The sequence below is a fragment of the Archocentrus centrarchus genome, chromosome 17 (genome assembly GCF_007364275.1).
Source record: "Archocentrus centrarchus isolate MPI-CPG fArcCen1 chromosome 17, fArcCen1, whole genome shotgun sequence".
Taxonomy (NCBI): Eukaryota; Metazoa; Chordata; class Actinopteri; order Cichliformes; family Cichlidae; genus Archocentrus; species Archocentrus centrarchus.
Window position 1 is genome coordinate 24372255 of NC_044362.1, and position 24902 is coordinate 24397156.

At 39.9% G+C, this 24902-nt stretch overlaps 1 protein-coding gene across 9 annotated transcripts in view; it reads right to left on the minus strand.

The window, feature by feature from the left end:
- The window catches only part of ptprfb (protein tyrosine phosphatase receptor type Fb), a 167089-nt gene that overhangs the window by 73547 nt on the left and 68640 nt on the right, over positions 1-24902 (minus strand). For 8 of the 9 annotated variants that reach the window (XM_030752275.1, XM_030752274.1, XM_030752273.1 and 5 more), the window contains exons 4-5: positions 24061-24202; positions 3970-4158 (exon numbers count right to left, since the gene is read on the minus strand). In XM_030752275.1, the coding sequence (XP_030608135.1) occupies positions 3970-4158; positions 24061-24202 (331 nt within the window). Of the gene's footprint in view, positions 1-1327; positions 1346-3969; positions 4159-24060; positions 24203-24902 lie in introns of all 9 variants that reach the window. The other variant, XM_030752271.1, reaches the window with a different exon arrangement.

The window sequence follows — 24902 nt, forward strand, 5'->3', positions numbered from 1 at the left end:
AATTCTTTCACAAGTGTACACTACACAGTGAGTGATAAAAAGTTATCACATCTCCAAGCAGCATGGCAGTAGGACAAATGGCATCCAACCTCCATGCAGTTTGAAAGTGACAGAAATACTCGGCATAAGATGATGTCAGGATACATTTTTCACATCATGCAGTATGAGATGAATGTAACAAACAGGTTCACCACCAACCAGAGGGGACTCGACTCAAGACGAGACCAAAAAAAAAAAAAACTGGAGAGGGGCGGGGTGGGGCAATGACATGTGATAGTATCACCTTAGATCTCATGACAACACATCCCTCCAAGGTGTTTACTCTGCTTGCTGAGCTCATCGCTGTCTGATTCAGCACTGACATGCACCTGCATACTAATGCAGATGTCACAAATCTGTCAATCTGCCTGCTCTCCCATGGGAGACAACAGTGTGAATACTACAGAAATGTAGAAGGTTATTGCTATCACAGCTGTCAAACTGCAACACTAAACCTCATTCAATAACTTCCAAGCGCTCAAACACTTGTGGATTTTCCACAAGGTCATCTCACTGTTTTACGGGGTACAAACTACCTAATGGGCACTGCCATAACACAACCTCAACTCCTAAATAGTTAAACATCTAACTGAATACGGGTTTTATTAGCACAAACAGACGGACAGAGAATTGGAAATGATCTCAGCTCGCCCCAGACATCCACTATTTACCTCACTGCTGTTAAAGGGAAATCATGCTTTCAGTCTGGGGAAAAGCACAAGATTTCCATAAAAAGGGGTTGAAGCTTCCACCTTAACAATCTGAACTGGGGATCCTGTTCCTGTGCTGCGGGGGGCGTGCTGCATAGGCTGTATGCAAATGCAGCCATTTCAGTTCACATCGAGTCTGCACAGAGGAGACAGGTAAATCCTCTTGCGGTGATGGTGGCCTTTACTTTAAAATGCAACTCCTCACTCTTTTTGCCGAAAAGCCACGAGAGAGGCAGAAGCCAAAAGATGTTTGTTTCACTGAAAATGTGTTTGTGTGGGTTTCCTCAAACGTTGTTCATTTATAACAGTATGGCAAGGGTCTTTGAAAAGCTCATTTACAAGATAACACACTGGACTTCATTTTTATTCTCATGACATCGGGGTTGGTGATCATTTGTTTGTCAAGGCGCAGACAGGAGACAGAACATTTTGGGAAGAGATGAGGGCAGAAGTGGGTTGGCAGTAACAGCACTGATGAACTCGGTGATGTGGTGTTGGAGAGAAAACAGAGATCTGATGTGGGCGTGAGGGAATGGTGTGGATGTGATATTTTCCAATACACTTTCCATCATTCTTACCTCTAATTGGTGTACCACCTAGGTGGGAGTAATTTCGATGCAAACAGGGTTGAGAGATTAGTTAGTAATCTACTTACAACAGTGGTCGAAAAAAACAAAACAAAAAAAAGAAAGCATGGCCTCTGATTGGCCATGTATAAAAACATAAAACAGGCTGATAAAGAGTAGTAGCCACTTAAATGTAATGCAACTGAATTCAGTGCACTTCATTAATGCCGTGAAGAAAGGGTAAATTTTGGACTACACATGATGTCATTGAAAGAGGGAAAAAAAATAAATAAATAACACAGAAGGACCTGTTCTCCTAAGCAAATATTTTGAAATGTTCCTTAAAAAAAAGGCTATAGCCACATTTACCCTTGCTTCATAGCAGGATTATAATAGGATGAATTTTAAGGAGATATATTAAGCTTTCAAATTTAAGATGGCCCCTACTCTGCAGACAGCAGTTAGTAAAATGGGCAAGAGCAATTAAGACAGCAAACAGAATGACAGCAAGAAGTATTGACATCAGAGGTATTACACTGAAAGGAAGTTAGTATCTTTATACAGTGAATGAACTGGAAGGTGTGAAAAGATAGAATAAATGTGTCTGTGCGCTCAATAACAAAAATTAAAAAATCGAGCGAATGTGATGCAATAAGAAGTGAGTCTGTCTTTTCTGCTAAAGTGTGGCAGCAAATGAATGCGCTTTCTTCCGCCAGTGCAAAATTGGCCTCATTTCAGGTCATAGGCAGTAATGTAAATCCTGATAGAGCAGCAGATGTCAAGAAAAGGGTAGCGAATAAAAAGGATCGTTAGTCTGAGGGCATTACATATCAGGACATTTTCAGGCTCCTTCGATATACGTGGGGAAGAAAACTAATTAAAAGTTTGCTGTTCGAAGTTAAAAAAAAAAAAAAAAAAAAAGGTTTATGCACAGTTTAAGTGTTGCACAAAAATGTTATCAAACAATTAAGAAGTTTGTTAGTATCTAATTTGAAGGCATTTGTATCTAATTTGGGTTATTTTTGTGTAGCAGAGCCAACATGGATAAGTGAACATGCTTGAGTTCCCCAGCTTCCGCTGTGCAGCTCTAATGCCAGTCTTTTTCTGGAGTAGCTCTCATATTTAATCCCTGGGTCCTCAGAACTACAGCCTAGCCTCATGCTTCATAACCTCCTTTTAGACATGCACTCATTTCTATTAATGTGATGGTTTATGAACATGTAGGCTTCATATATGAATGACTCTCCTGTCCTGGTACAGTGTGTATCACTTTTAACATAGCACACAAGCCTGAGCTGCATGCAGGAGATTACAGCCTGCGTTTGAGGGGCAGGCAAAGCTCTCTCATATGTTGCCTCACTGTCCAGAACACACACACACACACACACACACACACACACACACACACACACACACACACACACACACACACACACACACACACAGGCTCTGCTCTTAACAGAGACACATAACTAAATGTTCAAAAGTGTAAGTGCACTTTGGTAAGATCCATGTTGACAAAGTAACAAGTCTTTTGTATACTGTACATGTACTGTGGCTTTTTTGTTATTGTTGTGGGCAGTGACCTACTGTATGTCTGGATGACAGACATTCTTTTGGTTGCGAGGCATTTGTACAGATCACCTGCTGGGAGACGACCAGTCTCGGGCAGACTCAGACTGACTGTAATAACTCACAGACAGATAAATGCAGACAGATTGCCAACGTGTTGCAATCAGCCACACAGTCAAGTCTGCGCCGATGAGTGCAACTCCTCTGTTCCATCAAATGATGAAACTGCAAATTGCACTAAATTTAACAGCGAAAAGCATCTCATTTTGTGATATGTGTGCAATAGCTCCCGCTAGGAGTGTTTATTTATTATCTATTTCAAAGAGATCGCAAGCTGACTGTACACGGTTGTAATAATTTTTACTCTCCAACCACACTTTTCCCTAGTGTGAATCCAGTAATGTCTGAAAAGCTTGTTATGGTCCTTTTAACTGTGGCCACTTAATGAAAAAAATCTATAATGCAAAAGACCGATCAAAAACCTCTTCCTACCTTAAACCTTTTCCATCTGGTCCAGATCAGCCAACACCTCTTTACTGATCAACAGAACAACTACGGTGAACTAAGAGTGCTTCAATATTTTACACAAGGTTGAGTCCTAGAAAATGCATTATTGGTTGGCCTCACTGTGACCCAGCTGCATGTTTAAGAGAGACTTAAAGAATAGTTAATGCGGTGAAAATTCTTTTTTTCCCCTGTATTTTAAAAGGTTACAGGAGCATTCATCGCTGTCAAGCATTGCAGATTAACACAAGAATGCAATTCCAACTTCTGAGTTACTTTCAAAGTGACTGCTGTGCTGTTGTGAGGAATAAAATTCTGTAAGAACTCAAGGTAATCAAGGTGACAATGACAAGTTGAATAACACTTTCATGTCCTTTGTGATGAAAGTGAATACAGGAACTCGTACCAGAACAAAGCCTGTTCGGTTTTTTTTGTTTGTTTGTTTGTTTGTTTTCAAAAATGTCCTCATGTCTAACATGATTTATGTGTGTTGGTATGCAAAGTTGCCTTTGCTACATTATCAGTATGCCATACAAATAAAACCTTATGATATTAACTCAGATCAAATAAAACTGTACCTGAGCGAAGTTGCTTGATGCGCCCGTTGCTGCTGCTGATATCCACAGGAAGCATGTCCTTAAACCATGAGATCTCTGGGTCTGGGTTTCCACTGGCAGCACACAACATTGTAGCAGTTCTGGTCTTTTCAACCACCTTTAGCTGGGGGCCCATATCAATGGTGGGAAAGCCATGAGGGACCTGGTTCTCTGAAAGTTTGCAAACGAGCAGATTTTAATATAACCACAGACCTTAAGAGCACCAAAGTTCAATAGATGGCTGTATCGTTAGACAGACAGACAGAAAAAGGAGAAACATGTTGAGAAAAATATTCTGAGTATATCTTTTCAGCTGTTGTGAGAGGAGTTGAATGCAACAAAGCTGTTGAGCTGGCAAGGCCAGAGAAGAGTTTGAAAAGAGAGCAAATAAATTTCAGGTGCTACAATCCACAGAGTAATCAGACCACACGCACGCACACACACACACACACACACACACACACACACACACACACACACACACACACACACACACACACACACACACACACACACACACACACACACACAAAATTGAGCAAGAGCAAAAAATACTACTGGGTAACATTGGATCTGGTACTGATTTGGATTAGATTGGAAATAAGATTGCTATCTGTGATTGATTATCATAGCAACTTATTACCCAACACAAGGAGTCTGAGGTTCAGACAGAAGGAAGATGGCTGCAATCTGCCTCAGGGTACCCATGCATAGATGAGCTGCCTTAGGCTTAGCGAACTAAACAAACCTATTTGACTAATCCAACTCATCATAATGAATGTAACAGCATTGGGATTCAAAAGAAATATGTATCCTGTTTACAGCATCAGCCTTAACACATGGGATTCAAATGTCATCAGGAAAAGGCATGTCAGAGCATAGAGTATCTATAATAATAAAAACTTATAGTATGCATATGTGGCAGTCTAGTCATGAGAGTCGACATCCATTTTTTTCCCTAGCACCCACTTGTGTACCATCCCACTCTTTAATAAAAAGTGTGTTCTAGTCAGATGTTTTCAACCTCATAATAAATCCAAATTTAACCTCAGGACAGCAGCAATAAAGAAGAAACATGATAGCCCTTGAGAGGTCTTATTATCAGCTTGCACTTGAACTAGTAATTTATTTTATCTGTCTCCCCATATGTAAATGTGTCGTGGGGGCAAAGTGTTAAGTTGAAGTAAGTGCTAATGACTGTAACTTACCTTTAGTTCACCATGAAAAGATACTGAACTGCAGGCTGTGTAACAATAAGCAAAAAAAAAAAAAGCTGCTGTGAAGGTATAAAAAAATAATACAAGAAGTTGAGGAATACATTGTCCAGACAGGAACTACAATGTCAGCTCACACATTCATCCCTTCAGCAATTATCTGTGCACATGTATGTGCTGGAGCACACCCCGGCTCACCCCGGGTTAGAGGTAGGTGAACCCTCCAAGAGGTCGCGTTGACTGAATATTTTACATCACTAGTGGATTTATTTATTGTATTCATTTAAAAAAATATATTTTGAAAACATCAAAGCTGTCCATCACTCTGACAGATCAGAACATGAATGGTGGCTTCACGGTAACATTAAATAATTTACATGCAACACTGTAAAGAACAGTGCAGGCAGCATCAGTGGGTTGCCTCTTTTATAAAATAACAAAACACACTTTGCAGAAGCCTCCATCAATATTTCTTGGTGGCTCCTTGTGCATGAGGTCTACCTGCTTGTGCAGAAGGAGCTGTAAAGTAAATGAATGTTCCACATTCAGAGACTCCTGGCTATAAAACTGACTGAAATGACACTGGTAATTTCAGGGGGAGGGTTCAGCCTTCAGATTAAAATAAAGTCAGGAAACAAAAACTTGTCTGTCTAGGGTACAGACGTAAAATGGAAAAAAAAGATCGCTCCTCCAGCAACCAACCTTCATGCGTTTCATTATGCTCAATTATACACCCAGCTTAGGTCCACTTAGTTCATATTTGCCTGTTTAGGCACAATGAATGTACTGTTTTAGTGCTTCTGCTGTTAGTGCAGAAAAAACATCATCTGCTTCTTCATGCTTCTTGCAATTTTTTTTTTTTTGTGTATTAGTTATTGTGATTGGGTTATACTTCACAATACACAGTAATGCCATTAAATACAGTACCTCTTGTGATCACTAAAAAAACATTAGGTGCAGGGTAACGTTTGCAAAGCAAAACACCTTTTGTCTAAATTGTTCAAGAACTATGGAGGACTCAATTATTTGCTCAAATGTAGGTGTTATAGATGCATTTTTTCTCATGTTCTATCTATCCCTTATAATCACATTAAGGCGACTGTGTAACCCCCTACTTGACTTGTCTGAGTCAAAAATCCATATGCAAACTTGCATGACTTGAGCATGAATAGGTGCATAGGTTTTTTTTTAGTTTTTTTTATCTGATCCTAAGCGGAGCAGTTGCTCCTTCTTGCACCCTTGTGTTTGGCCTGTAGCCCGGATTGTCTCATATTCAGATGTAGTTGACAGATCTCTGCAAGTCCTCTTATCTTTGTAGCAAGGCTTACTTCCTGTCTAACGATTTAGAATCAGTTTTCAGACATCCCGACCAAAACCTCTACAAAAGAGGATACCTCTATGTAACACACAAATACAACACAATGAAACACCACTGCAGTTTGTCATGGTATGAATAATGGTAAGAGCATTGTTATGCCCAGTGTTCCTTTGTGGTTTGTTCTCACTAACCTTCAAAGAGAGAGAAAAGGAGGCAAAGACAGGAACTGAATAAGGGAGACAAATGCCTGGTAGAAATAAAACCTCAATAATGTTGAAGCTGCAGTAATTTTTGTTTTAAGTAAGCAATGATTTATAAGACATTTATGGTGGAATTTGGTGGTAAAAGATGATAACAGATTGCCCCACTACTAACCTAATTAGGTTAAATATACAGGACTCTGAACTCCACTCTCACCTTAGAATATGCTCATAATGGATCACCTCAGAGGAAGCCCCTTTGCGCCTGCTCGCATGCACTCACTTTTCTCATGGGTGTACTCACTAGCCAGTGGGTATGAGCTCTGGTGGTTCTGCTCAGAACAGCAGGCTGTGCTTAAGGACTACATTGGAGACTATGTTTGTGCCATGATGTAACAACACTTTTCCATAAAAGTTCCATAAAAGTTCTTTTGGCAAAAGTCGGAACCCTCATAAATGCATTTCATAGATTTTAGATTAGATAATATTGATATTAAAACATTGTTTATTGCTAATGATTACCCAACAATGGTGCAGCCTGTCCATCATCCACCCCTGATTTCCAGTGTTCATGAATCATGCAGTGCAAGCTGTTTGTGCATGTAGCACACGGACCCCCAGTGTCACTCGGTCTCAGCCATAAATTTGTGTAGCTTCTCTCTACACAGTGGAAACTAACTGATTCAATAAGACATGACACTGCAGTTTCAGTTAAAGAACTGTATAGGAAATGTTTCATACCTTACTATGAATATTTCTTGAAAATACTCATGCAGCAATATTAAAGTTTGTAACATACAGACACCAACAGAAAGAAATATTTGGCCTTACTTGGAGGAAATGCTACGTATGCTGTATTATATACACATAACTATGGAACTATGCCTTTTACAGAAGAAACTGGGATATTTGCAAAAGATGTTGCCCACCCAACTCTGTGATATTGCTGTCTATAGAGTTTTTATGATTAACACTATTAGCAAATGTTACTGGACTGTGAAAAATAAACACTATTGGTAAAACTGGTTGAAAGACCCCCAAAGGAGTTATTACATGATTCAACGGCTCTGTCACCTCAGGAAGAGCAAGCAGGGAATAATTTTAAAAGCTTCCGCAAAGCCTGTAGATTAATGTGTCTCTGCGTTATGTTTAATGTTTGCATTGCAAGTGAACTGTTATTACAACTGGTGGACACGCTTTCACAATATGCCTGATTAAGGGAAAGTGCACTGATGTGGCACTTTCTACATGGGAAATTATTAAATGGCAGACTGTACAGACTGCATGTACAGGATATGTTTTAAATATGAAGGAGGCAGAGCACTGCTGCGCTTCTGTGTCGCTTCCTTAGTGTGTCCTAAATGGGAGCAAAAAATAGCTCAGGTTAGTTAGAAGACAAAAACACAGCACACTATAGCGAGCAAAGGAGACTTTGCTTGCTACATAAACTGTGCTTACAGAAGCATAAAAGATAAAGATAAAAATTTAAATTTATGCTTAGTACATTTGTGTAGGAATAAATGTCAAAAGACTTTAAAGCGCAGGTAAGCTGATTAAAGTTGTATGTATGTAAAGCTGTTGTATGTAAAGTTGTGCGTATGTATGTAAAACACCAAAGAGGATTCTTGTAACTTTAGTAAATGTCTTCCATAAGCTAACAGCAGTTAGTTATTTCAACTTAGTTTTAATATAACGCTCACTAGGAAAAGGTGAAGCAGCTCTAAAAGCATTCAGCCTACATCTAACATCAAAAGCTGGCTATGTCCTTGCCTTTTGGCAAAAGGAATAATTGAAACTCCTTTCTATACATTCATCAAAGATCATATCAAGCTATTGGATAAGATTTGAGCCCTGTCTGTCTATTTCTATTATTGCAGCTCCTGCAGCTGGCCTTGTCTGCCAACTTGTCATGCTGAGAAGACAAAGACATGCCTTTGTTCAGTCCCCTTTAATTTGGAGGAAAAAGAAAAGAGATGGGGAAATTTGGAAAGAAACCAATGAAACAGTGCAGTCATTGCAGGTTGATGTTTGTCAAGATAGAGGGAATTTTTAATAAAAAGCCTCTCTTGTGCTGGAGTGTAATTCCTCAAGAAAAGCTTGACTCCCTCGTCTAGTCCAAGCAGGAAAATACGAGCAAGGCAAAAATCCTGCGATGTCGTCACAGGCGCTCTGTTGCTAAGATGAACAGTAAAATAATAAAATAATTTAAATAACTAATAATAATAATAATATTAAAAAAATACTAATATCATGAGTGTCACTTGTAAGGAGATTCATGTGTTCTACTTTTTAATCTAACTACGGCACTAGTAATTTATTCAGTTTGTATGCAGACTTAACAATCTGCAATCAGGCATGCTGGGTACAAACCTTTATTCAGCCACTGATCTAATATAGTGCCGCATACTGAAGAGAAAAAAAAATCTGTTTTAAACCAATGGCATTTACTGCAACTTTCTCTCATTTGTAATATGTTTATATGATAGAGTTAACAAAATAAACAGTAGAAACATCCTGGATTTGCAATGCGCATGGCCCGAGGCCGTGCCACGCAGGCACAACATGCAAATCTGGGTATGCGTGAACAGGTTCTTCCATGTTGTGAAAATAAATAGGCCCATTGTTCTCCCAACAGTGCTTTATCACGCACAGAGTCATACTGCAATGCAAGCAGCTTAGCAGATGAACTTACTGTATAGTCCACAGTGGTTATCGCAGCATAGTAAAAAAGAATGGGCAGAAGGGGACCACTTAATGTGGTTTTGTGGTTGTACTCCTCAATTAGAAAAGCAGTGGGTGTTTTGATTATGCACAAAAGGCATGGGGAAACATTGGCAAAATAATTTATTAAGAGAAGAGGCACTAGTACTATGTTAATTAGTCAAATTAAGAAAACTGTAATCATAAACTCTTGTGTCAAGAAGGAATGCCTCTGCAACAGCCATAGGCAGGTGAAGTAAGATTTAGATAAGAGATGAGGGGGGAAAAAAAATAAACTAAAGAGGAATGGGGAAAGGAGGGGAAGAGGAGGGGGCAGGGGAGGGTTGCATGCCAACCTCCTGCCAGCTCCAATTACCAGTGCGAGTGGAGCGTGGCAGCTAGGGCGATGGGTCTAATCAGAGCCCCGCTGAAAGAGACCCATCCCTGTCCTCTTGTCCCACTGGGAGGCTGCTGGAGCTCAATCCTGCACTAACGTCAGCCAGCGCTTTTCCCACAACCCAAACACACTCATCTCAATGGGGGAAAACACTCCAGACACCCCGCTTCCTTTGTAACAGGGGAGCCCTGACATAGTGGCACAAGATACAAGACTTGAATGCCTGCTTCATTTCCATTTCTGTATGCCCTGGTATCTTCCTCCTTATAGCCCTAAGTACAAGATGAGGGCGAATATGCTGCGCTGCTATGAATGTTTTGAGGATTACACAAGAGAGAAGCTGTTACACAGTTATCAAAAATATTCCTACAACACGATCAGGAGTTAAATCAGTATGTACTGTATCAATAGTTACTTAAGTTCAGCATGGCTGAACTTAAGAAAGTAAGGTTAAAGAGTGAGCCCTTCCTAAGGTCCTTAGCTTATAGATCTCAGCTGATCTCATTTCAAAAAAAGAAATCTAAGCCTTTATGATTTCCACGTGTCTGTTGCCAGTTGAGGGATGACATCAATTAAAGGTGATGTCTGCTTTGATAATGTGAACCAAAAGACCACAGTGGCAGCCACACAGCCACTTGCCTCATGAAATATTACTGCTCTAGAATCTATCCTGTTTGAGCATACAGCACTGCTCTGCCTTTACAGAGAATACAAATGCCATTTTATCCATTTCATTCTTCAGTGTGAAAAGTTGTAGCCTTTGACTTAAGTGATGGCTAAAAGTTTGACAAAGGAATCTATTTTACTACGTTTGTTTTGGAGTGAGAACAACAAAGGTTATCATCTCAGTGTTTCCAATTTCCACTTCTTAATCGTTCACCTTTTCTGGCAGTCCAACCTGTGGGTGAAACTAAATATAGTGCTAAGATAGTTGCCTATGTCTCAACTAGTCTTTGAGTCAATTTGGCACCAAAAGCCAGATGAGCAGTCTGCGGAAACAAAGCACATGGCCTCCAGCTGTTTTCAGCCAAGAACATCGACAGACACGAGACAGACATTTGCATCTGCCTCAGACACGGAAGTGTGAAAGAGGTGCCAGCACCAGCAGAAGGTACAAACAGAAAGTCAAACTAGCACAAGTTCAACTGAAAGAGCTCTGTGAATCGTAGGGTGCCGATTGGGTTTCAGAGTCCACGTGGAAAACGCAAAACTACAAATGTAATGGTGGTGACACTCTGGTGGACAGTGCTAATGGGCAGAATTCAGGGGATAAGAGCATTTTAAGTTACAGTAACTGCCACAGCTGTTACATCTCCTGTTATTTAGTAGACTTTGACCTTGTGTGTGATCGGAATGGGAGTGTGAAATTTGGTGACAAACGGGCAGAGACTGATTTGTAACTACTCTCGTGCTTTTGACTTGCAAAACAACAGAGGGTACAGGGTTTTCTCACGTGTTATGCCATGAAGGGCATGTGAGCAGGTCTTTCCTGCTCTTCAGAGGAATACTAGCTGGCAGAGCTCCCACTATAGAGGTCTTCTCTGTAGGGATAATACGGCACACCCCAACATCAAAGGAGGCCATTGATGTAATACTGTTGTAATGAAATGAAAATAGTGAAAATCTCCACGGGAAAGAATGGCGAGGATGAAAACAAAGGATGCAAAGTATAACCAAACAAATTATATTTACAGATAGATGGTGTGACTAGTGACGCTGTGGTTTATTACACGACAACTTTAGACACAGAGGGCTGGGAAATTCATACAATGAGCATTGAAATGTGCATTAAAATCTATGTGAACATTTTGTCAAGTCAACTGGCTCTAGCACGCTCGCTCTTACACCAGGTGTTATGGCAGTCGCTATGGAGATAGCAGCGCATCAGACAAATACTCCCTCAGGACGTACAAGCTGCACAACAGACACACCTGCATTCAACGGACCATCACAAAAATTTAGCCATAACAAAAACACTGCAAATGCGGTTGCTAATACACTTCATGCTAGTGGTAGTATATCACTGCGTAGTTATTCAGCTGTTTATCCAACTCCACTCGAAGTAAAAAGACCGTAATGCATGCCATGACCTTTGAAATAATACACTTTTTTGTCTGGCTGAGCAGAACATTTGGCCTTACTTCCTCGCCTACAGGCAGATAATCAATAACAGTCATCTAATCCCCCCCCCCCCCCCCCCCCCCCCCCCACTCCTTGCTTCCCTCCCTCACTTTTTATCATCTCTCTCTCCACTTTCCTATTTATCTCTACTTCTCCCTCTTTCTCCCATCTGATATCATACTTCCACTGTCGTCAGTATGATCTACGGCCCTGCCAGATGCCCCGTGCCTGTTATTTATGCTGCGGCGCACCAGTTAGTACATCACCCTGGCCTCTGACCCATTACTGCAACCCAAGGGTGGTCTTCTGATTTCACATGGTTATGCTGACCGAGTCACCTTCTGGGACAAGCACTGCTGCACAGAATCACATCCTCCATTAACTGCGCAATATGAGTAGCACAGCTGTAGGCTTTCATTTTGATATTACAGCTCTTCCTCGTGCCTTGTGGTCCTACTAACAGGAGTTTGATTGAAGACCCTTGAGATTATGGTATTACAGACTACACGGTTTGTGGTTTACTACTTATTTTAATGTAACTGCCTCTAAGATGGAAAAACCTGAGGGCTCATGGTAAATGTCTGCAGTAATGCGATGCGGCTAATAAGACAGGCTATTCCTCCAGGTGTCATGGGGGGGAAAAAAAAAAAAAAAAAAAAAAACAAGGACAGGACCAAAAATCAGAAAGCGTGACGGTTAATGAAATCGCTGTACAAAAAGAAGCAGTGCAACGGTTTGCAAATAAATGAATTAATTGATCCTCTCAACAACTCAAATTAATCATCGGCAGAGCTTTATTGTGGCATGTTTAGTGTAATTATCGGAGATAGGGATGGCTTTTATGAGTTCTGAGAAAGGCAGTGGATGTAGTGGAATGTGGCAGGTTCTGTTAATTAAATCCTCACTGACTGGGCTCCTGTGACAGCCTTTACTTATTCTCTCACTCACAGATAATGAATAATACACAGAGTCTGTGAGTCAATGTCGACAGCCTCAACACTGATTATGTAGAGGTTTGCAGAAGTACTCAAAATGGAGCGCCACCATAGCTCACCTGGTTGAGCAGGCAACCTATATGCCAGAGGCCTGGATTTGAGTCTGCCCAATACCATCTCTGTATGTCATTCACCTCCACTCCCTGCTTTCCTGCCAGCTTTCCGTGCTATCCTGTCTAATCCTGTCTAACCTCAGAAGCTGCGAAACTGCAGTAACTTCATCAACTGTCAACAGTAATGAAGAGCCAAGACAAACATGACCCTCCGCTGCAAACAGCTGGCATCAATTCTGCAGATGCAGTTTTCATGCAGAGTGTTTTAAGGCTGATTAGATTCACAGATTTTCATGCCTACAGTAAATAACACACCATCTATCATTTCCTGGAGTTAGTTTAATTGCCAGCTTTAACACCACCAGGAAAGACCGAGTCAAGAATCCGGTAAAAGCATAAGTTTACCTCAACACGTTAGGCTCTCCCCAACACTGAGTGCCACAGCGGGCACACCTGAAGCTACACATGCAGGTTCAGTGATCCATTCCTTACAAAACACGCTAAAAATATAAACAGAGATGTAATCCATGCAAAACCAATGAAGCCTTTGACAGCAGCAAGCAGACCAATAAACTACAACCTTGAAAAACACAGCTTAGAAGCTTAGAGGGAAATGGGACTATGCCAAAATGGGACTATTCCTCTTAAACATGGGGAAAATATGAAGCTTAAAGCCGACCTATAAGGCTCATAGTGAGTCAAGCCCTTCTCCCCTGCCTTGCGTGGCCCAGTGGATAAGCCAAGAGGGCTCGGTGTATAAATGTGTGAGGAAAAGGGGTCAGGGTGAAAGGACTCCCATTAGCCAGCTCATTGAGTGTAGGTATTAGAACCCCCTGACAAGCAGCTGGCCTATCCATCCATAGCCAGTCAGGGCCTGGGGAGCTGTTGACTCATTGGCTTACAGAGCTATGAGGTGGACTTAGCTGGTGCTACGTGTAATAGTGGAGACCCAGGGTGGAGTTAGTCAGTTAAAGGAAAGAAACACATGAGGTGGGTTTTTTCCTTTTTAGATGGACTGTATTGTTTTAACTGCTATTCCAATAAAAAAAAAAAAAAGCAGAGATGCTGTATAAAAAAAAAAAAAAAAAAAGTTAGATCACATTTTTGTTGAGATTATGTTTTTTGATTTCTAAGGTACACTGTACTAAACAAATGAGAAAGCAAAACATTTAAGACACACTATTGAAAAAGGATGCACTTCAATATAACACTTCTAAAAGTGTGGGCTAAGATAGACCGCAAAAGTAAATATATTTTCAAGGTTTTTATATTAGATTTTTACTTGTTTTCCATTGTAGAAGGATTTTCTTGTTTTTCTGGTGTCTGTGTGTTGTCTAATCATTGGGTTTGCGTGACTCACAGACAGACAAAGACAGACACAAGCAGCTGTCACTGTCCCCAACATCAAAGCATCTGGATGACACCATTTATACTAAACCAACCAACAAACTATACAATTATGAAGTAGATATATGAACTATCTGTTAGAAATCTCAGAAATAAAAGCAATTTTGCACCAAGGTCTGTACAAAGTCAATAAACCACATGTAGTCATTTCAGCCCATATCTAATTTACAATTTCTAATGTCATGCTTTTTCACATGGACATGGAGAAGATATTAAATACAGCAGGGATCTTTATTAACTTTATAAGACAAAAACAACACAGAATGCCAACAAGCTTGGTTGAGATTTTGAACTTTTGTCAAGCATAAAACACTTTTTTTACAAACACACACCGATCAGCATAAAGCAAATTGATTTGATGCAAAATTACACTATAGGTGTCTGCAGGGCTCTGAGCGCTCGGGTATAAGTACCCATTAGCTTGCATTTGACTCTTCAAATATCAATTTGATTCAGGAGCACATTTGTGAGTGACAGTTTTCATCAGACTCGGTTTATATTCAGTCAGACACCTTATATTTCTGGATAAATGTTACTGTTTCATCACATTTTGAAGCCTGACTTACTCTCCCAGCTGGCCTCTTTCTGGTTATGCTTGAGACGTGACACTACAATAAAAACTAAGTGTTTTGGGCTCAGATAATAAGAAGTACACACTTACAAGTACATCGACTAACATGGCAAAAAAGATGACCTAACAACCAATGAAGGAAACAGGCCGAATGCATGCATTGAGGGAAAATTACCTAATTCACTATGGCCATGATCCCACAAACAAATTTTCAGTAAAGTCTGCAATTGAATGATAAAAGCCAGCTGCAGCCGTTTGTGGCAGATATTTAATAAACGATGACAATTCACAGATATCCCTGTCTGTTCTTGACAATGGACAGACAGAAACGGATGCGCATGTCTTGTCACATCTCCAATATCTTCTGAAATCCAGAGGAAAATGTCCAGATGAGAAGTGCAATACGTCCTGACAATCATGAAAGGCCATAACTCCATGTTTAATACAGTGACGGGTTAGAGCTCTGGTCTCAGTCAGGGTGTGGCAGCAGCCAGATGCAACAATGTTTCAATGTACAAGCTATGCCATAAAACAGAATCAGTACTATGCAATCTGGTGTGGTAACTTTGGAACAAATGCTAGGAAGTTAATAACACTGAAGGTGATTACTCTGTGTTGTTTTATGTCTATTGTTTCTGGTGTGGATATACATATATCATATTATGAGCTGTTCCTGTTTTCCCCAGCGTCACCTCTAAAGTCATAGTATTTATTGCAGGGCAGTGGTATGATTATTGTGTCCACCCTGCATAATAATCTAAACAAGAGAGAAAAAAAGAACATATTTATTGGATATAACAGGTAAAAAGAAAAAAAGAGTTTTGATGCCTTCATTTGTTTATCCATTTTGTTTTGCCTGCATCTTGAGCTTAGAAACTGAGCAAATGAGTTCTCTGGCAGAAAAGCTCAGACGCATTAAGGCATGCTTTGAAAGTACATCCAGCATTAGTCTTTTCTTAACATCTGTCATGATATTGAATTTTTAGCACTGTGGTTGAAGTTATGAAGTAAATTAGAGAAATGTAAATTCACTCGAGCCATTAGCCCAGTCGGCAGCTGTGTTTTGAGGTTTTAATACAAAATGATATGTTTTCTACACTGTAGAAAGTGTCTGAAAGCAGCTGAAAGCTACAATGAGCAGGCAGATATTAAAGAACAGGTGAAATTCACTTAACTGCCCAACAACAAAACATTAAAATAAATACGCCAAAAACATCATCATTTCTGTGGTAATAAATGTTCGACTTGTCTGGTTCTCCGTGCTATCCTCTGCCACCTTCCTCTCTCTCGATCCCCTGAGGGCACAGACAAGATCAGTAATGATGGTGCAGACATACCAGACATTGCAGATACAGCTTGCCAAAAGCATGGAGCAATTGATGGACAAGTACAGATGATTAAAGGCTGCCTCAAAGCAAAAATGACTCCATCCAGATGACTTATATGTAACATAAAAAATTGAGTCCAGTGTCAAATAAATCTCAAGGGAAAGATCAATTGATCAATGTCGATTTGACAGCTAACTGTAAGTTACTAATTGATCATAGCATACATATTCAAAACTATATACAACTAAATAACCTTTTTTTTTTTTTTTTTTTTAGATTTTCAGAAATCTGCTTGCCAGCTGACTTTTTTAAATGATTGATCACACAAACAGATGGTGATTCTTAAAGTCTATGACTTACACACCCATAAATCTATACCAGCTCAGAAGAAGGCTAGCTAAAGAAAAGGGGGATAATGTGTGGTAGTAATGGCATAAACACAAACACATAAACAGCCTATGATAATAGGCTTCTGTTTGTTTGTTTTTTCCCCTTAATGTTTCTATGTTCTCTTAAACAGCAAGCACAATAAACATGTTTTTACTCTAAAAATCTACTTGTCCTACTTATAGTCTCCAAGTCCTTGGAAGCAAGGATGCAAGGATGCAGATTGGGTGGCCAGGAGAGTGATTCCACCCTGCCATATTGGGCAAGTCCTTGGGAGAAGCATGCATAGACAGATGCAGTTTGTTTCTGTCAGACAGGATATGATCTATGACGCTGGGCCTCCAGCCAGCAGATGGTGGAAGAAATTAAATCTGTGACACAGACTGTCACAATGGACCACAAAAATACATCGTGTGTGTGTATGTGTGTGTGTGTGTGTGTGTGTGTGTGTACTTATGGCTTTGTGAGGATGGGAGACACCTGTAGACTGGTGTGAGTGGGAGCATGTCCCTGGATGATTTTATGCGTACGCAGGTTTGTGCTACTGTTTTCCTTTTAGCATGATCTGACAAATGAGTGAAATAGAGGCCAAATCTCTTATACTTAAAAACCACAGTTTCATACCCTATATCACATTCTTCAGCAATCTATAGTATGCAATATTAAATATGAACTGACCACTCACCCTGTTGAAGAATATAAGAGAATAACTATTTAAACATTAGGAGAAACCCACCAGTACTGAAAAGGAGAAGAGTGAAGAAGTAATGTGGGAAATAGCAGTTGCACAAAAGACTTTATTTTGGTCATTGAGGAAGATCTGAATAGTGAAGTAAAGGAGAGAATTAAATTGTTGGAGGAGCACGGTTCGGTATTAAAATCATTCCGATATAGCTTCTGCATGTATTTATCTTGCATGGGAAGAAGCGCATTGAGATTTCTATGCTGTTTATCCAGTCAGGTTTGTTGTCCGCACTTGCCTGGCTCCTGAGATATTTATTACTGGCATTGTGTCGCAGTCATTTTCTGCCTCTGCACAAGGGACTATAATGCATGGCAAGCAAATAAAGCTCTTTCTAACCGGTGAGTCCGTAATTTGTTTACTGCCACCAAACACAGAAGCACTAAATGCAGTCAACGCAGTAAACCTGGGACACTGTACTGAATTACATTTCTTAAATTCTCAGTTTGTGCACAAAAACAGATGAGTTCTCAACACTCCTGTATAATTATGGCCTCCTTTCTCCATCTTAAGATTAGAGAGGCATAAAATTGACTCAAAGGGCAAAACTCTATTAATATTACACAGAGCTACATCACTCCAAAGTTTGATGTTTGCCATGTTTTCACCAAGGAAGGAACTACTTCTCTTTTCTTTTTTTTTAAATCAACTGAAGAAACTAAGTTCTTGCATATTACTCGCTTGACCTTTCCAAAAATTACATTTTTTTTCTTAATATTCCACGTTCAGAAATGAGTTACCAGGGAACTTCAAAAAACTTCTGGTCTGAAAGAGGCCCTTTCTAACTCACACTCTGACATCGGAGGATTCTGGTAATGACAGGGCTTTTGATATGGTACCATTTGATAACATTCCTCCTTTCCTTTAGAGACCTGTCTGCTGTCTCCCAAAGGACAGGAAAATATTCTCCAGCACAGAAAAAAAAAAAAAAGCAACAGGATGTACCTTCAGTTTCAACTCATGCAGTCACAGTGCGAACTACAGATATCAGTTTGGCATTTTAGTTTGTTTAAGGGTTTTTATGCTGGAGGAATTTTGCTTAAACTGTTGCCAGGAAAACTTATCATTGGTAAATCAAAGCAGAAAGGCATTACTGTCCAACTTCCTGGGATTTGATGCAGGAACTGATTAATAGAAATAACTACAACAAGTTTTATTCATGTTTAAAAATAAATCACAGCACTAATAAAAGAAAGCAGCCTTAGTATATGTAGACTCTTATTTCACTATGATAACTGACCTCTAATTAAGTGTTAGTGTAAAATCTCTGAGCGAAGAATCGCTAGATGGAAAATATGACTTATTATTTCTATGTAAATCTCTGTTGCTGTAGGCCTTTCCCAGAACTTGCCCATTTTGCTTTTCCCTGGTTGCTGATGGAAACCAATTAAACCACACATTTATAAGGGCTTTTGCTCAAGGTGATTTCATCAGAAACTGGTGTTGGCTTTGGACAAAACTTGTCAACATGCAGTCGTGAAAACTGTCAGTTGCTCTGCAGAGCCAAATCAGTCATGACATGATTCTGACACTACCTTTGTCATTTCGAGATCTGAGTCATTGCATTTTAAATTTTACATGCCCATCTAATGTTAGCGGCGATGAATATATGAATTATTGCCTTGACATGGAGAAGTGGCAGCACACTGCATTTAAGACTGATGTTGTCAGCTGAGATGTCTTTTCTGGGCAGCAGTAGTTTATTTCATACATCACAGAGACGAGCACCATTTACCTGGACATTTACTGAGGCGGTTCAATTCGGGGGGGCTCAAGGTCAGAACATTGGCATCGTTACCCATGTAATGAGTCATCGTTCCTCTTGGTCATCTACTACCCTACTACAATGTCAATTCACCACCACACTGACCACAACAACAACAGAGATAGGCAGGGAGGCAGACCACAGAAATGGGCAGATAGAGACAAACTATAAATGCAAACAGACAGAAACAAAAATAAATAAATGAGAGAGAGAGAGAAAGGGGAATGAAAGACTGCAACAATATTTCTCAATCACAACTCTCCCCCTGGTCCTAGCAATGTCTGCATCATCATTTATCCATATTGGTCAGAGCTGCACACAGGCAACCAATTCTCTCTGTTTCTCTCTCTCACACACACACACACACACACACAGTACAGACACACACTTGTGCACATAAAAACGACATTTTACATTTAAGGCAACTGCTCAAAACACTGCAGTCAAAAAAAAAAAAAAGAGGACTTCGAGTAAAGGATCCTCACAAGTTGAGTTATGACAGTGTGTCAACTTTGTACTTTTTATTATGCACGCATATTTGTGTGTGTGTGTGTGTGTGTGTGTGTCTCTAGCACACACAAAATAAAGAATGGCTGAGCTGACTTTGGGCCCGTATGTAAGTCTCAGTGGTGTGACCCCTTGAGCAGGGGCGTGAGAACAGCGACAAACAAAGAGCGGGGCTGTTACAGCGTGACAGAATTACAGAGTGACTCGAGACTCATGACTGCAAAAGTGCTAAAGCCCGACTTGGGTAGTGTGAAAACGTGCCTTTGCAGCTCCCCACAGGTGAGTATCCCATTGCATAACATCTGTGCATAGATCTCCAAGAGCAGCTCCGACATAAGATGGAATTACTCTCATGAAGTCTAAATTTTCTATACAAACAGTAAGATTCTTAAGATTCTTAAAGAGTAACATTCTTATGTGCCAGCTTTTGACTTAACCACACTGTCACAAAAAGTGACTGCCAGTGAGGCCAAGTCAAAATAAAGTGTAGTTATAAAGACTATCAGGCCATAAAAAAAAAACAAAACAAAAACCTCATTGTGATATGGAACTGCATCAAATTTGACGACGCCTCCTGTTGCCAGTGCTCCTCCTTTCATTAAACTTTGCTTGGTAGTTGATGTTTAACCTTGCTCACAAACAGCAAGACTAACGAAAGGTACTGATCTGTTATTTCCATTTGTTAGTTTTTCTATGCAAAAAAATAATACAAGCAATAAAACAAATCCATGAAGGAATTTCTTAAAGTATCTCGTGGTGCCACAGGACGCCATTATTACTGACACAAACTAAACACAGAACCTAAAAACAGGGCTAAAACTCATTGCAAGTGATCCAGACATTAACTCCTGAACACTGGTACATTACGAAGTACGATGTTCCTCTGCCAACACCGAAAGCAGGTGGAAAGCTGCGCTGGTATGACTGTCATAATCCATATTTTGCAGGACTGGCATAACAAAATAAAGAGTCAGTATAGGAAATAATCATAATTAATGCTCAACCTTCCTTTGCTCTGCTAAAACCTATAATCCAGATCGACTTAGAGCTATAATGACTTCACCATTCTCACTGCCTCTGTGAATGGGGGTGCTCATAGCATTACAACTTCATGAGGATACAAAGTCCCGTGCACTTTAATTCATATGGAGAGTGTGGGTTTCCTCATTTTGGAAGGCAAAAACAGGACATTTTTGCTTTTGAAGTCATTCTTTCAACCTTTGGAGGTTTTTTCCAGTGAAGGCACACTGAAACATGGCATGTTTTCACCAGTGCATTCACCAAGTAGCTCTACTGATTCTGTGCCTTGCTCAACGATGCCACAAAGAATTCTGGTTACAGAAGCACTTCTTTGTTACTTTCTCCAGATTTTATGATTTGGCCTACATGTGAAAAAGCTATGTATATTCTGATGTGACACCTACGTTTCAAACCCTCAGGCTACTCCTGGCCCATTAAAGGCGAGGGTCATTAGTCTCCATCTGTTTGGTGCTGCCCCAGTGTTTTCTTGTGCTGCTGATATGAACTTGATATATCGCTAGGCTACAAACAATAGTCTAAAAATAGAGTGGAGCTGACATCACTGCTCTGTAAGGGAATGTGTTTGTTGCGAGCGTGTATCTGTCAGCGAATACGCATGAATGTGCATTTGTATGAAGAGTCAGCTCATCCTAAGGCTTCCGAAGGAGCAGATTTCAAGCGTTAGTTAGATTAAAGATGATGTGTGGCTCTGTTCTTTAACAGATTCTGTGAAAAAGAACGGAGGCCAACTTTTACGAGATGAGATGCACACTAATCAAATGCTAAGCATCGGTGTTGACTAGATTGCATCCAATAAACTGTGACTTGCATGTCTAACTCACGAATATCATAGAAATTCCAACAATACAGCTTCATTCCATTAAGAGTTCGATCTATCTGAAAATATTTTTTCTGAACAATCATGGCCAGAAAATCTCAAAAGCAATATTAGTGTAACTTGTTTTACACTTTTGTCTGTTTGGCAGAGGTTGCTCGCTTCCAACACAAACAAAGCAACTTGGGAAAGTCCCGTTGGGAGTATATATGCAGAAATAAAATTCTGTTTCTGTCTGCATGGTCAAAGGTTTGACCTGTTTACTTTGGCCGTCTGCCATCTCACCTTGGGCTGGTAAGTAGACGGCTTCCATCAGTTTGTAGACTGACAGGACCGTTTTTTTTATGAGTCTGTTCTGTTTCGCTTTGTGCAGCTAAAACAATGAGTCAAAACTGGTCCAACTCTGCAGAGAGGCGACAAGTCAGGTATTGACATTTCGCTGATATCATCACTACAATATTACCAATCACTTTCACTCAGTTTAATATTATATTGTATATTATTGCATGAAGATATAAGTAGGTATAAAGTATATAAGTAGGTATAAACACTTTACCTGAAAACCACAATTACACAGAACAATGTGGGAAACAAACTTTGGAAATGACTTGAAAAAGAGCAGTAGTTAAAAGAATTGATTGGATTAGCCTGTCAGCGTCTACTACCTTCAATCAGATCTACAAACATCAGCTCTACAAAGATCTACAAAAGGATCTAAAGCGGTGAAGAGGAAAAAGAAGGTGCGGTCTTAGAAGCCTTGAAAGCTAGCAAGCAGTCAGTGTAGTATGTTGTTAGCATGTCATTAGACTTGTTTGCCATTGTTGTAAGAAAAAATAGCAGGTAAGAGGAATTGTCAAAAAAATACTTAGTGAGTTCGGATGAAACCTCTATATTTTCACAACCCAAACACCTCAGAAGCTGTGCCTGTTGGCCAGAAGATTTTTATAGGACAGTGTGTGGTTTGGCTTCAAATTCACAGCGTGAAGCCTGGCAATGTACTCCCTCTTGATTATGATATTGCCAATCTCATAAGAATCAAGTTCCCTCACACAAAGTAACACGGTCACAGTTTAAGGTCTAGTTTAAACTCTGTGGTGAAAATGTGTGCAGTAAATACATACTAGTAAAGCGTGATAGATAAAAACATTATATGGCATGTACCGTAGATGGAAGATAGGAGACAGATAGACGATGCGTTCATTCAAAACACGTCTGCTGGTAAAAACGGATTCTCCCTGTTGAGTAAGATTATTTTCTTTATTTCACTAACTGAGGGATTCCAAACTTGCCCCCAAACACAAAAGCTGTGATTAATCTAATCTCATTCATATGAGTTTTATGTCATATTGCCTGCACAAACCTATTTGTTTGTGAAACAGCATTCTTCGTGATACGGTGCAAAAGAGGGGTAAAAAAGAAAACCTCTCTTTGTACTGAAGAAAAGTCCCTACGGGAAGATTATGCAAGCCCAGTCGGTGATATCACCAAATCAGTGTGGACAGAGAAAAAAGGAAGGGTGGGTGTAAGAAAGATGGGATTCAAAATGGGGATGGAAAGGCTGTATTTGAATGAGAGGGGATCTGCTTTAATGCCAGTGTAATGGCTATGGACGCCCTTAATCCTCCCTCTGGCTAGCTCTGGAGTTTTTTTTCCCCTTTCTTTCTTTAAAGTTTTGTAATGAAATCAACTCCTGTGGTGACTAGCTGTCACATGACAAAATTACAATCAATTAAAGAAGAAATTCATGCTCTCAGCTCAGTGCTATGGAAGACTGCGTAAGGAGAGGTGGAGAACCTCTGTCCATATAAATCACATACATTAACTCCATAGGCAAAAAATGAAAAGAGGCCCATGCAGGTCAAAGTAGCCTGCAGGCACTGAGGGTATTTGTACATGTGGAAACCACTCAAACACCCAAACATTATTTATATACCTATGTGAAGTATTTTTTCTTGAGGTTCTTTGAACAGGCTGTGAGCTAATGCTTTATAAATGTTTATTTATGTCATAGATGTTGGCATCAGGCAGTGTTTACAACTGATTAACTTTTTTCATTGATTAAGGCTTTAATTTGTTATAGAACAGTACTCAACCGTAGCAAAGTGACCTCACAAGAGATATTGCATTACAGCCAAAAATAGTATATATATTTTTTTAAATGTATAAAAACAGAAGATAAAGATTCCAGCTCACACATTCACTGAGTTACCTGCTGAGTGAGCCACTATCTTATTTAAAATTGCATTGCTTGCATTTTTTTTTAAACCTTGTGGGGTTTGAATTAAGATATGGCTGCTCCTCTTTGACACTACCAATACCAGGAAGCCACCAATTTTGCAAATGTTTATGTATGAATTATTAAGGCAAACACTCAGATTTGCTTTTGAATATATTGGCATAAAAGCTTCAAAAACCACTGGCAGCAGGAAAATTTTATAAAAAGGGACCACAGTGAAAGGAAGATGGAGAGAGAAACCAAATGGAGGAAAAAAAAAAAAGAAGACTTAGCTTACCTTCAAGCACTGTAAGCTTGGCACTGGTGTTGATCTCGCCGGCACTGTTAGTGGCCGTGCACTCGTAAATGGCTTCGTCTCTGTGTGTGCGCAGCGGCTGGATCCGCAGTACGGAGCCCGAACCGTCGTCAAATTCAATCACCTAGGAAAACCACAGGAAAGATGCAGGAATGTTATTTTTAGTGGCCTCTTTTTTCTTTTCTGAAGAAATTACTTCACCTTGATTCTGAGATATAAATAATACATTCATATTTGTATATTGCAGTGTTTGACTTTTCCCTGATGTTGGAGGTAAAGAATTTCATTTGTCATGGTTGCTCATTTACTAGTTTCTATGTCCTGCTTCAATCCTCTCTTAATCAAATCAGTTGAGATATTTTAACTGAATAATAATATGAGGTCACGTCTAAGAACACTGACATAGAAGAGGTTTATTCCCCCCCCAGTACCACAGTTATGTAATCTCACAGAGGTAGGAATGGTCAGAAACAGTGAGAGTTCCCACCTAAGTATCCCCTTCTCTCTAAATGGGTTCACAAGTTGGAAGGGAAATACATCACATACATTAAGGTAGCGTGTGCCCAGGGATGGTGTAGCTGAGGGGGACACAGCAGAAAGGATGAGGGTGTGAAAAAAAATGGACAGAGATGAAACAGACTATATAAAGCAAAATGGAGGGAGATTAAAGAGAAAGGAAGATTGTCTGGGTTCCCTTGGAGAACAGAAGAGTTGGTGTGATGCTCAATAACAGGGCAAGTCACTGTGTGTGAATGTGCGATTTCTGTGAATGCTGCAAGTCTGCACGCATGTGTGGATGCATCTGGTCTTAATAAGAGGTTACA